The 14,667-nt window shown below is 42.0% G+C and overlaps 1 protein-coding gene across 1 annotated transcript in view; it reads left to right on the top strand.

Moving 5' to 3' along the window:
* RPS6KA2 (ribosomal protein S6 kinase A2) overlaps positions 1–14,667 on the top strand; it is a 168,754-nt gene that overhangs the window by 92,162 nt on the left and 61,925 nt on the right. The window contains exons 4-6 of the mRNA XM_054162776.1: positions 9,054–9,134; positions 9,850–9,929; positions 14,241–14,347. Coding sequence (XP_054018751.1) covers positions 9,054–9,134; positions 9,850–9,929; positions 14,241–14,347 — 268 coding nt within the window. The remainder of the gene's footprint in view (positions 1–9,053; positions 9,135–9,849; positions 9,930–14,240; positions 14,348–14,667) is intronic.

Raw genomic sequence — 14,667 nt, 5'->3', positions numbered from 1 at the left:
AAATGCAATAAAAATTAGGGGCTTGTTACAGTACAATTCAAGAAACAAAAATATGAGTTCATGGATCATTTGACAGGATAACACACCCACTAAGGTACATAAATTTAAATAAAACATACACTTGATTTAAAAACAAACAAACAAAAACCTCACCAAAACCCAGATGCAGAGGTGTTGAAGGCTTTCAGTTTTGCTCAAGTCACAGACAGATGTATTTCCAGCTGCAAGCTTTGGTTTTCTGGAGAAAGTTCTATACAGCTTTCTCTGCTCTTCATCAATCCTTTTCTTCAGTTTGGGTTTAGTGATATTCTTTAGAACTGATTTACGTAAGAGGTGTAATGCTGACTTTGTTGGTGTTGTACAATCACCAGAGGATTTAGCTTATTGGATATCACTGGACATCTGCAGGTAGGGGGAGCAGGGGAAGATGTAGAATGAGTTCACCTGGGAGCTGTGTACGAGCACATCTGTGTATATTTAGTTGGTCCAGTTCTGTCTAAAATGCACAAGAATTGAAATTTCACCACTGCTTAAGGACATGAGATTTATATGATCATCTGGCTGGTCTGTCAGTTACTACTTCTCTAATGGTGGGGTAGAACACACTTATTTCAGTCAAATTTTTAAAACACACAGGCTCCTGCAGTGTCTGTGGGGTTTTTTGGCCAGGGAAGAGAGAGCCAAGTTGGTGTCCTGGTGGGGAAACCACAGGAGGTTGCAGCTGCTGGAGGCACCAAGGGCAGGAGGGAACTTACCAAGACACACCCGCAGAACTCAGATTCTCTGAGGCCTCAGCAAGCTACGCTCCCAGGCAAGAGGGGCAAAAAAAAAAAAATGCAGGAAGAGCTCAGGTTACTGCTCTGAGGATTTGTTTTCACCAGAATTAGTATGTTCTAGAAAGCTAGGTACGCTCCTAACAATTCCAATATGATTCTTCTTGGGTAGCATTAGACTTCATCTGTCTGTCCATTAACTCTCCTTGGAAAAATCAAGCAGAGGGATATTGCAAGATTTAATTAACTTTTCCAAATATTTGGAGAGATAAATGAAATGAATAGATGATAAATAATAAAAATAGATATTGAAAGTTTAGGATTAATTTATAAATACCTGTTATTCCAGTTGTCAACACTGAGGCGTCCAAGCTACCTTTGAAAAAAATCCAAGCAAACAAAGGAAGGTTTTTAATTTCTTTACAACTAAAGGTGTTGTTTCATGTAAAATGAGGATGAAAAAAAAGAAAAGAAAGGGAGGAGAAGCTAAAATTACCTGGTCCAGACTGCAGACACCTAAAAACCAGTCTGCATTTGTATTGATTTTTCACAGTGCCCTTCTACAAAGGAGTGTCTCCTGCACTAGGAATCTGTTTTTTCCCCTTTGTGGCAGCAGTGCTAGGGCTGAGTGGTAAAGCTCTGTTTCTAATGGCTCTTTCCCCATTCTCTTAAAAGGTTCCATATTTGGGAGCACAGAGGATCTTTCTTCTAGAAAAATAACCTTCAGGAAATTATATGCATTTCAGAAGAAATGTGCATAAAATCCTTGTGTGATATTATTGATATACTTCTACTTTCAGGTGTCAACAGGACACTTCCATCTTTTTTCTTTGTGTTTTTCGATGTTCTGCTGATAAGGTACAACATGAAAGGCTGTTCTTTAGAAGATTTTAGTACAATAGTGCGTGGAGCAGAAACACAGTAAGGTCCTTAGTATTTCTAAGCAGAATTATTGAAGTCAGAGTTGGGGTTTTTGTTGTTCTCTTGTTGTTGGGGGGGGTGTGGTGGTGGTGGTGGTGGTTGGTTGGGGTTCTGTTTGTTTGTTTGGGGTTTTTAAGCCTGTATTTCTCCATATCTTGAGTAATTAGTAATCACAAAAGTGCTTTGTCTTCCTGTTGTACGCTGTGTGGATTTGAAGTTACAACCTAGTTTTTTGCATTCATCTACAATAGCCAGCATTAAAAACACATTAAAATAATAGCTACATCCAGCCTGGCCTTAAAAAATTCCAGGGATGGGGCTTCCACCACTTCTTTGGTAACCTGTTCCAGTGTTGCACCACCTTTATGGTGAAGAACTTCTTCCTAACATCTAATCTAAATCTACTCTCTTCTAGAGATGCATTCCTCTTAGTCCTACCACTACCTGACACCCTTAGAAGTCCCTCCCCAGCTTTCTTGTAGGCCCCCTTAAGATACTGGAAGGCCACAATAAGGTCTCCTCAGAGCCTTCTCTTCTCCAAACTGAACAACCCCAACTCTCTCAGCCTGTCCTCATAGGAGAGGTGCTCCAGCCCTCTGATCATCCTCGTGGCCCTTCTCTGGACACATTCCAGCACATCCAGATCTTTCTTGTAATCGGGGTTCCAGAACTGGACACAGTACTCCAGGTGGGGTCTCACCAGAGTGGTGTAGAGGAGGAGAATCACCTCCCTCGACCTGTTGGCTGTGCTGTTCTTGATGCAGGGACTGGCAGGGTTGTCATGGGCCCACCTCTCCAGCCTGTCAAGGTCCCTCTGACTGCCATCCCTTCCCTCCAGTGTGTTTGCCAAACCACACAGCTTGGTGTTGTCAGCAAACCTGCTGAGGGTGCACTCAATGCCACTGTCCACCAACAAAGATGTTAAACAAGACTGGTCCCACTACTGATCCTTGAGGGACTCCACTTGTCACTGACCTCCACTTGGATATGGACCCATTGACAGCCACTCCTTTATCCACTGAATGGTCCATCCATCAAACCCATATTTTACCAGCTTGGAGATCAGGATGTTGTGTCAGACAGTGTCAAAGGTTTTGTTCAGGTCCAGATAAATGATGTCAGTTGCTTTCCCATTGTCTATTGATGTGACTCAGCACCTTCCTCTGCTGAGTTTTTTTCGGGTATACTCTTGGGGCATTTAAATCACCCTCTGAAGCTGAAGTTCTGCCCACACTTCACCTGCCTCCCTCATGAGAGATTCTGGCTCAGGGAAGGAGGAGGCTCAGGGAAGGAGAAGGAGGGATGCTCTGCTCTCCACATGCCTCTGTTTTCAGTTGCTGGTGTCAGACATGCATGGGGGTTCTCTCCCTGTTGTTTCAGGTCAGAGGATTAAGGAGCACTTCGACTAAAATTGTCAAAACCAGCAAAAGGCCATAAGGACAAGTCACTGATGCACCAAATCCATTATCAGGCAATGCATTCCTAGTTCCAAATGACAATTTCATCCTGGTGGCACCAGCAAGGTTGATTCCAAAATCAGTGGAGAAAGACTAGCCCACTCAGAGAGATGACGAGGTCCTGCCCTGAGCCTTCTCCAGAGGATTCTGGGAGGGGACCAAGCTCCTGTGACTCAAGGCAACTAGCAGATATTCTCACTGGAATTAGAGTTATAAAAGGACCCATCCACCAAAGTGTGTTATAACCATCTTAGCTTTAGATGCCTTACAGAGCAGCAGTATTTGATGCTGTAAGATGGAGAAGGCAGGTCACCAATTCATGCGCAAACTGCAATCCTGATTGCAGGTCCCAATTATCTTTTTTAGAAGCCACTTCCAAACAGTTTTGGAGGAGGCTAGGTTCAGAGAGGTCATGACTGCAGAGCATGAGGCATCTTCTGTGCTGACATAACCTTTCCTTTAACGTCCCTGTGGCTGCTGTATATATGTAGGGAGGAGGCTGACATGGCACTGACAGGTTCACAGCCTGTAACCAGCACAGCAGTGGGCAGGGCACAGTACAGGAGGCCTAGGCAAAGCACCCGGAAGCACAGCTTTACCTGTTCAGAGGTTAAAGTGATGGGGACAGGAGGGTGCACTGCTGTAGATTATCAAGTCCAACCATTATTGAACTCCATTGTTCTTAAAGAGGATTTAGAAGCTATTTAATTATTTCTAGAAGTGCATTGACGCATCCAAGTGCTTTGCTTACTTTTGCGAGGCTGCATCAGAGACATTTACAGGGCATGAACAGGTAGATGACAGCAGTCATGACCAAAGCAGAATTATGCTGGATCTCAGCTAAACTGTACAATAAAATACCTCTCCCCTGACACTCTGGCTCCCCTTACTGTTGACCAGCAGAGGAAAGAGCAATGTGAAGTTTGACACCTGAGGCGGTGGAAGTCAGAATATATCTGCATGGGCAGCCAAAGTCAAGCCAAGTCTCAGCTGCTGTTTCTTAGCCTTCATGTGTAGTTTCTCCCATGAGTGAGCCCAAGATGAGTTTCACCACATTGAAGATTGTGCTGTTTATCAAACCTGATTTGCAGCTTAGTGCCCTTCACTAAGGCAGTACATCAAGATATCTGTAATACGTGCTCACTTGTGGGACCTTTCTCTACAAAAGCTTCTTAAAGAGGAAAGCCATAAATGGAAAATGTCATGGGACCACTAACTTAAAAGTGTCCATGCCCAGACAGGATCCAGCTGGCACCAAAGGAAACACGATGGGACACATGAGAGACACCACAAGGGTTTCAGCCCAGGAAGAAGGACAAAGAAAAAGCTATTTCATTTTTATTCTACAGCTGAAAATTGAATGGATGCCAATTTAAATTGGATGCGTGTGTTAGCTTGTAAAAGACTGTAGATAAACACCCCCATGCCTTCTAAGACCAAATCTGTATGCAAAACCCAAAACTACACTGCAAGTTAAATTGAAAATTTCTTCTCTTGAAGTAGAAACATCAACTTTTACCCTAGGTAAGCCTGAAGACAGAGAAAAGGCCAGCAAAGTATTACACACAACTTTAGAAAATAGCTTCGGGATAATTTCTTTCAAGCAGAAATAAAAATTACTTGGGGAAGCAGTGAGAAGGATGCTACTAAATTAAATTGTTTGGAATTTATTATTTGACCAAAGAGATCCTAGAAGCAATGATCTGGTTCCACTGAAACCAGTGGCTGAACTGTGTTTAACTTCACAAGAGGTGTGGCTTCAGCTCAGCTCTCCAATCACTAGATATATAACAATTTACTTTCCCCGTATGGTGTATTATCTATACATTTTAATGAGTATTACAGTGATTAAATTAGTGTCTCTGGTATAAACCCCACCCCTTTACAGCTCCTGTAGACCATGGTTTTGTTAATTAAAGTTGTCATTGGATTGGCTCAACATCCTGCTGAACTGATACAGTGTCATTGCATCTGCATTACTGGTTGTTCCTAGGTTATAATTATGTGATAGTGTAGATATCTTAGAGATGCACTCTTAGTTTTCCAGAGAGAGATACGACCAAGAAGCAAATAAGCTGAAATTTAATTTATATTTCCTTGTTTAAATCTCAGCCAAAGTTGATATTGTGACAGCTTCAGAAAGGGAAGCAGCATTATGGTTTTATGTTCTTATTCAGAAAATATACCGCTAGTCCGTTCTTGAGAAGGACATTTCTGTCCTTGGAAGATGCTCTGAATATACTTTCCCCCTTTCCCTTCTGTACTTCATGGTTACTAAAATTAAAACAGCCCAAGAAGTAAAAATTCATACCTTAAATAAAACCTTCTCCTTAACCATTTGGTGTTAAATAACCTAAGTAGTAACTTTGTCTTTTTTGATGTTCTGAGCTACATAGAAGTGTATAAACTCTATTTATTTTTGCATGTATCCTCAGTTGCCTCCACTCCTCTTTCATGTTGCATTAATACCTGGAAATGGGAACTGTTTCTATTTCAGAGTAGCAGGTGCTTCCTCTGCTGTTACAGGCTACACCAGTAGAATCTCTTCTGTCTTGTGATGTCAGAGATTGTTTCTTGGAGAGCTAATTTGTCAAGGAGCGTGCAAACAATATTCATGACTTTGTTCTCATTGCTCCAAAGTTATGTTTTCTGCCTCTGTCTGACATATAATTTAATGATAAGTGGTGAAACTCCCCTTTCACACAAAATTTGAGAGTGAGGAGAAAGCACAAGAGTTTAGGAGATGATCACCATTTCCAGTGACCATTTTCATGACAGAGGTAAATATCTGGTGTAATCCCAAGATGCCTGTGTACTTCACTGATGCTTCTGCAAGTGGTCAAAGTGAGGATGTGGGAGTCAAATTACTTGCATTTTCCTTAGTGCCTTTGCTGTACATTCCCTGACATTACCAAGGAGTGGACAGATGAAGAGGCTGTTCTGCAGCACCAGGCAGGTACCTGTGTGGGGAAAACTCAGATGGAGCTGAGTGATGCTGGAATGAGACACTTGGACATCTTCCCTGGGGCTACTGAGCTCCAGGGCTCCTGGTTTTGCAGCTATTTGACAAAATCATTGGAGAAAAGAGGTTCACTCAGAAAATAATCCACAGAAATAGCTCCTTGTCAGAGAGACAGTATTCTTTTTATGTAAGTGCAGAGATTTGTAGTGGTACACGTTCACTGATCCACAATGAGACCACACAAAATAGATGTTTCCTTCATCGCCTGTGTGGAAGCAACTTTAGCTTTCAGTCCTTACCATCTCTGGAATTGCAACAGCTGTTCAGACCCTGTCCATGCTGCTGGAAGATTCCCTTCATATCCAGGATCTGTCAGGCTCAATAAGCAGCCAGAACTAATTCAGATCATGCTTGAGCAAGTTAATCTAGTTATCTGACTGCCAGGATGTGAAAACTAAAATGGAGACTCCCTCAGTGGAGCAGACTGGGGCCACCGAACACTGGAAAGAAAATATTCAAACTGCAGAAGAGAGGCACTTTCCCAGTTATCCTACCTGGAAGATGAAAGAGAAGTCAGATGGAGCAAGAGCTGCATACTGTTGAAATATTATGTTGAGGTGCCATCTATTCTTAAAGCCTTTCCCAATGAATACATGTTGCACTGTTCCCAAAAAATACAATAAGGGAAAGAGCAAGGGCATTCCTATGTGCAGCTGTATCTGGTATAAGAGAAAATAAATCCCTCGGGTTATGACAGAATTATCAGTGAAAGGAATTAACCTTCCATGTTTATGGCATACCATGACAATGAATGTGCAGCACTGGGTGCAGTAAATCACAGTGCCCTGTGGTATGTAAGCTGATGTGAGCAGGTAGATAGCCCTAGAGAAGACAGTTGGGAGGTTAAGATCAGGCACAGCCCAGGCTCACGGAATTTAATAGAGTAAGAACAAGACATTGAGAGAAAGCAACTGGGTTTGCCTTTTTAGATAGTATGATTAATAGCTTCTTTGGCAGTTAAGACTGTATGAAAGTCTGCCCTATTTCACTTCTGCCTTCAGAGCATTTAAATCAGGCAGTATTTGATGCTGTAAGACGGAGAAGGCAGGTCGCCAATTCATGTGCAAACTGTAATCCTGATTAGAGGTTTCAGTTACCTTTTTGGAAGCCATTTCCAAACAGCGTTGGAGGAGGCTAGGTTCAGAACGTTTACAGAACCATCTAGGTTCAGAGAGTTTACAGAACCATGACTGCAGAGAATGAGGCATCTTCTGTGCTGACATAGCCTTTTCTTTAATGTTCCTGTGGCTGCTGTAAATATATGGGGGGAGGAGGGTGACACGGCAGCCTGACAGGTTCACAGCCTGTAACCCACACAGCAGTGAGCAGGGCACAGTACAGGAGGCTTTGGCAAAGCACCTGGAAGCACAGATTTGACTTTACCTGTTCAGAGGTTAAAGTGATGGGGACAGGAGGGTGTGCTGCCATTCTGCTAGCCTATTCACAGAGTTGTGTGGTGCTAGCATACAGAGGCACTTTGTTAGGCTATCTAATCAAGTATAACAGGAAATGTCTCACAGAGAGTGTTCAGCCATGCTTACCTGTCTAACAAGAGCTCCTGCCAGGGAGCACTGCTTATCAGCAGCATGAGAAGTGCTTTGTCTTCACATAATGTGAGATTTTTACTCATGTGGTAAGTTTAAGATTCTGGGATTCCCTTTGTTTTGATTTTTAGCTACAGGGTACCTTACTTTAAGTGAGCTAGTAAGTTTATATCACTATCAACCTAGATAAAGCATCAAAATAGCAAGAAATCAAAATTCCCCTCTGTTCCTATTTAAGGTTTTCACATCAGCTGTTTTGAACCTAATTGGGTGCATCAATTTTTGATGTACAGTGACAGAATACATGGTTTGATTATGGCATGTTCAGTACTTGGGTGCTGAGAATAGTCTGCTTCTTAGCAGCTCCGCAGCACATGCAGGTCATAACAGAATCTCACTGAAATCTCAGACTTTACCACCTAAAATAGGCTCATAACACTCCTTGTAGATACTTTTAGCTGAAAAGCATATTGGCATTGTCTATTGCAAAGAAAACAGAAGAGAATTTTGGTACTGTCATTACAGAATTAGTTGTAAAATTGTGATTCACTGAAAAATAGATCTGCAAGATCAAGAGCCAGTACTATGGGGACTTGAATCCTCCTCAGTGCCTGAACATTTTGCTAAATGTGTTTGCTATGAAATCTTCAGCATCAGTTTTGATTAGTTTGAACCCAGCTCACTTCTTTAACTATTTTTTCTCTTCCTGTCTATTTTTCTCAAGCCCAAGAAGCTTTTTTCTCACAGCTATCATAATATAATTTATCTCTACACATAAAAATAGCTTTTTGTTACTTTTAATCAGCATTTTCTCTTTATGACTGATTGTTTGGGTGGTTTATTGGAAGCTTAAAATATTTTATATAAATCACTTCCAGAGAGTGCTGTTCAATGATCTCTCATAAATCCTACATCAACACAATATAGAAAGTTAATTTGCACAAGGTTAGCCTGACAAGCTCTGAAACTGCTCCACTGTTTAATCTTAGATGAGATAAAGTTATTATTTTGTATGATTTTAATTTTCACATTAACATTCTCTTCTGCAAACCATCCTGTTGCTTGTAGTACTGTAGCCCTTTCAGTTAGGGCAGTTCTCTACAGAGGAAGACATGCTGCCTTCCTGAGGAGTGCCTCTTGGCACAGACAAGATAGGCTGAAAAAGGGAACACTAGACAGTGTTTTGCCAAAACACCAGAGAGAGATTTGGTAATGTTGTAAGCCAGCAACAGAGAGAGAAGCAGAATCCAAATTACCTGAACCTCATTCCAGCACTGTATCCATTGACCACACTGTGTCTTCATATGTCACTGTTCTTATTGCCCTTTCTTTATAGTTCGGGATCGGGTACGATCAAAGATGGAGAGAGATATTCTGGCAGAAGTGAATCACCCTTTCATAGTCAAGCTTCATTATGGTAATTATTATAAAATAGAATTCATGTTTGTTCTTTAATTGGTCAGGGAAATTTAACTAGATATGATATCATATAGATTACCCACTGCCTACTTATGACTGTCTCTAACAAAATCGTAAGAACTATATGTGTGAAATTCTTCATATATACTAAAGGACAGTTTCAGTATGGTTTAGCCATTCCACCATTAAAATACATTTGTCTTAAAGTCTGATGTGGTAGAGCTGGTGGGGTAACTGGTTTTAATAACTGGCACCAGTCCAAATTTGTGTATGTGAATGTGTACATGTATACATGAATGGGATGTTTTCCTGGAGTTGCCTTCCTTTGTCTCAGCAGCTCCTTGAGGAGGGTCATCTGAGGGTGTTTTAGATAGTGCAAGCTCTCCTCTCACACAAACTTGGGAGCTTCTCTCTACATCTAGCCATCAGAGATTCCTGGTGCCTTGTGCAATAGAAAGCAGTGTTAGTTCATAGATGGTTAGCATGGATAGCAATATATTAGTAATGCATTGTCTCCCAAATGATACCATTTTCCCCATAGTCTCAGCTCAATTGCTTTGTTCTATACAGAATACTGTTTTATTGTTGTTCTCAAAGTGCTGAAATGACAGAAAAGCTTATGGCATAAATTATACACTGCTAGTGAATAAGATTCATTCATTGAAGACTTTTTTCAATTCAAACTTCTGACATCTCATCTTTTTCTAATGCAGCATTTCAAACAGAGGGAAAGTTGTATCTAATACTGGATTTCCTACGGGGAGGAGACCTTTTCACAAGACTCTCCAAAGAGGTAAGATGGTAGATTTTTATCTTAGAAATTAAATGAGCCTGCAGTGTGCCCAGGCAGCCAAGAGGGCAGATGGCATCCTGGCCTGCATCAGGAACAGTGTGGCCAGCAGGAGCAGGAAGGTCTTTCTCCCCCTGTATGCTGCGCTGGTTAGGCCACATCTTGAGTACTGTGTCCAGTTCTGGGCCCCTCAGTTTAGGAAGGATGTTGACTTGCTGGAGCATGTCCAGAGAAGGGCAACAAAGTTGGTGAGGGGTTTGGAACACAAGCCCTATGAGGAGAGGCTGAGGGAGCTGGGGGTGCTTAGCCTGGAGAAGAGGAGACTCAGGGGTGACCTTATTGCTGTCTACAACTACCTGAAGGGAGGTTGTAGACAGACAGATGTTGGTCTCTTCTCCCAGGCAGCCAGCACCAGAACAAGAGGACACAGTCTCAGGCTGCATCAGGGGAGGTTTAGGCTGGATGTTAGGAAAAAGTTCTATCCAGAGAGTGTTATTGCCCATTGGAATGGGCTGCCTAGGGAGGTGGTGAAGTCATCATCATTGGAGGTGTTCAGGAGGAGACTTGATGGGGTGCTTGGTGCCATGGGTTAGTTGTTTAGGTGGGTTGGATTGGTTGATAGGTTGGACACGATGATCTTGAAGGTCTCTTCCAACCTGGTCTATTCTATTCTATTCTATTCTATTCTATTCTATTCTATTCTATTCTATTCTATTCTATTCTATTCTATTCTATTCTAAATACTGTCCTGGATTCCCAGAACTTGGATTAAGTTGGTTGGAATTGAAAACGGCCTTGAGAATTATCTTGCTATGCACATGTAATAGAGTTGCATCATCTTGCATCTTTAAGTGGGTTCTTAATGACTGTATTTGAATGATGCCATACAAAGTGCAGCAGATAGCATTTGTTGTGATGATTACAACACACTAAGCTGTTCACACGTTACAACTCACTGCAGCACTAGTAAGCCATTCCCATAGCAAAATAGCCCCAGATCCATTGCTAGCAAAATCTTGGATGTGATGGGAAACGGTTTGAGAAATCAATCCCAAACCCCTGGGAAAACACAACCACTACAAGCGGAAAGAAGACATGTCTGTAGTCAGGGCCTGACCCTTGCGGCAAGCATGCAGAGCAGGGAGCATCAGCCAGTGAGCAAGAAAAGACCCATCTCCTGCAACACAGGAGCAGGCTGGATGCCACACACTACCCTGGGAACTGGAGGTTGGCTGTCACAACCCTCACCTGCTCTCATCCTGCTTGCCTGGAGGCAGCTCTGCTTCTCATCCCTTCGCTGCCCTCTGCAGCTTCTGCCTCTGGAGAGGTGCTGCTGCTGGAATAAAAGGTAGGAAATTGTCCAAGCTTGGGTCTCACTAATGCCTGTAGAAAGTAGCAGATTTTCTAGGTTTGTTTTGCACCTGTCTGCATCTCCAAATGCCTCTTTGAGCCAGGTGGCCACATTGCTTGAAGCAATGCATCCTCTTGCAGTTAGCCTCAGAGAAGGCCCTGCAGGGAAGGCCCTGCAGGCAATACAGAAGGTCTGGCAAGGCATCCCTGCTGGCCCGGGGCTTGTCTGTGTCCCAGCATTCTGTCACCAACATGATGTCCCCAGCCATGGATCTTTTTCTGGAGTATGGAGTCAGAGATGTGGGCAACCACCAAATTCAGCTGCCATCTTGAGGGGAAGATCTGTTCACTGTTCTTGGTTTGGGCAGTTACTGATGGGCTGGGGAAAAAAAAAAAAACACCACCAAACAAAACCACCACAACAACAACACCACAAACAACAACCCCCCAAAACAGTATATTTATTAAAAAGATTCCCTGTTGCCTTCCTCCCCCCCGCCCCCCAGCTGCTGGTTCAATGACATGCTGCAGGCTGCTGTATATGCCACAGCTTGGGACCCCAAGATTTTATTTTTAAGGCTTGTTTGCTAATGGAAGAAGACATTAGCAACAGCTTCTTTGCGCTGTTAAGTAATGATAGTTGTACAAGCAGTCAATATGTGGTAGCAGTTATTTTTAATATGAGGAAAAAGATTAAAGAAATATATCTTTCTACTGTGCCATGAGACCAGGCTTTCTTAGAGAGGCAGCATGCTTGTCTTAGCAAGGGCCTCTTCATGGAAGAGGCAAAAAGTGATTCTTGCCCACAGAGGGCAGTTACCATTCTGCCCAGTCAAGGAACTAGAAAGTAAAGAGAACAGCTCAAATTTTGTACTCCTTTGAAATGTCACATTTTCCCCAATGAACTAACTTCTGTGCTTTGTACAATCACAAATAGCCCTCCTGGACAGTCCTTTTACATGCTCTTTGTCTCAATGTTTGCAATTCATGTTGTCTACCTATACTTTGCAGCTGTTTAGTGCTAAGGTATCTCAAGGGATGAAGTTATAGGGGAAAAAAAACTTGTATGGAATGGAATGGAATGGAATGGAATGGAATGGAATGGAATGGAATGGAATAGAATAGAATAGAATAGACCAGGTTGGAAGAGGCCTTCAAGATCATCGTGTCCAACCTATTATCCAACACCACCTAATCAACTAAACCATGCAACCATGCACCCTATCAAGTCAACTTGTTAGTTATGGACTCAGTCCACTGGTGTTGATTTCAGTGGACTTTCAGACAGATCCCATATACTACAGTATGCATGCTTGCAAAGCTTGTTTCTCCTGCTCTGTCTTTCTGAGACATTTCACTTTAGGTGTATTTGTATAGATTAGATTTTCTCTGATTCTATTGATTTACTCTCTTCTGCATTATTTATTTTAAACCTTATAAATAATTTAAATTTATTTTTGTAATTAATGCTAGGTTTACATTCAGACCAATTACATTTTTAGTTTCTGCTTGTGTGCCCTTTTTCTTTCCAGCCTTTGCAGTAACAGTGTTACCTGAATTATGTGACATCTGTTCTCTGAGTCCTTTCTTTTTGCTCTCAGCCCTCTGCAGCATCTCAGAGCAACGGAGTGTTGTGGCTGCCCCTTTCCACAAGCAGAGGCTCAGCAACTTCTATTGTAGTTATTTACGTTTACACAGCACATTGAAAATTAAATTGAGCTGACTTATTTTACTTCTGTCATACATAGTATTCACATTTGTGTATCCAATTGATCAGCTTCTCTTTCTACATTACTCCTGCTGTACATACAGAAATTTAATTAGAGAGAACTTAATAACATCTGGGATATAAAGAAAGTTGAACCAAATAGTTTTGTTGCCATCTGAGTTTTTCTGAGCTTGGTGTTCTTTCACATGCAGAAGTTTCTTTCCACCTAAACCAGAGTTGAAACTGAATGCTTTCTATCACACAGTATAACTAAGGTTGGAAGAGACCCCAAGGATCATCAAGTCCAACCTGTCCCAACAGACCCCACAACTGGACCATGGCACCAAGTGCCACGTCCAATCTCCCCTTGAACACCTCCAGGGACTGTGACTTCACCACCTCCCTGGGCAGCCCATTCCAATGATGAATGACTCGCTCAGTGAAGAACTTTTTCCTCACTTCGAGTCTAAACCTCCCCTGGCACAGCTTGAGACTGTGTCCCCTTGTTCTGGTGCTGGTTGCCTGGGAGAAGAGACCAACCCCTTCCTGTCTACAACCACCTTTCAGGTAGTTGTAGAGGGCAATGAGGTCACCCCTGATCCTTCTCTTCTCCAGGTTTTCAGTGTTAGCAGTATCCATACTAGCTATAGAGAGAAAACAGCTGACCTCATGCTAGATCTTATCAGGTCCTGAATGTTAGATAAATGACTGCTTACGGCATCTGCACTGAGATTCCTTGAACCCTCAATGTATGGGCTTTTAAATCCATCTCAGAGTCTCTTCATGCTGTGTATTCTGCTCAGATTTGGAAGCATTTCACTTCTCCAAAGAAGTTACCCCATGTTATTTTGGGGGAATTTGGTAACCAAATACAAAGATTTTAGCAAAGTAAGAGATGTGAAAGTGTATTGATTTTTGAACTGAACATACTGAATTTTGAACTGAACATACTGAATTTTAGGATTCATTTCCAAAGGCTAGCGACTTAAAACCTTGCTCTTATTATTGTGATGTGGTAGCATTGAAGCATATCAAACAGACTAATGAGAGAAGCAAGAAATGGCAAGATTTCACAGATCAAGTTTTGCTTTATGAGGAGAATCCGGCAGGAGTTGTTAATGTGAGTTCAGACAAATTATGGAAAATTGAACCCAATATGATAGTATTTCCAAGATTCCTGAGTCAGACAATTTGTTCTCCATGTCTCTTTAATGCAAGTCAGCCCACCACTGTGTTCTTCTCTTGCTTATTTCTAGGTGATGTTTACAGAAGAGGATGTCAAGTTCTACTTAGCTGAGCTGGCCTTGGCATTAGACCACCTGCATGGTCTTGGAATTATTTACAGAGATCTAAAACCAGAAAAGTAAGTTAATGAGAAGGAGTGAAGTGAAATGTAAATATGTGAGCTTTTAGGTCATTTCTGCTCCTTGTCATGCTGGTTAGTCAAAAGGTGCCAAAGACTCTACCTACTTTCTTATATGAGAAACTCTGTACGTAGGGTCTTCCTATCCTATCATTTTAGCATGAAGAAAAATACTTCAGCTCTGTTCCAGTACGATGTGACCTCTGTGCACATGCTCTTCAGTTCAGTGAATGATCTCTCTGTGTGATTCATATCTGTGTGACTTTGACTTTGGAAACACTGTTCTTCATTTGCCACATTTAATCTGGCATTTTCCTAGG

This window comes from Dryobates pubescens, chromosome 6 (assembly GCF_014839835.1).
Source record: "Dryobates pubescens isolate bDryPub1 chromosome 6, bDryPub1.pri, whole genome shotgun sequence".
Taxonomy (NCBI): Eukaryota; Metazoa; Chordata; class Aves; order Piciformes; family Picidae; genus Dryobates; species Dryobates pubescens.
This window is presented reverse-complemented; position numbering and strand designations above follow the sequence as displayed.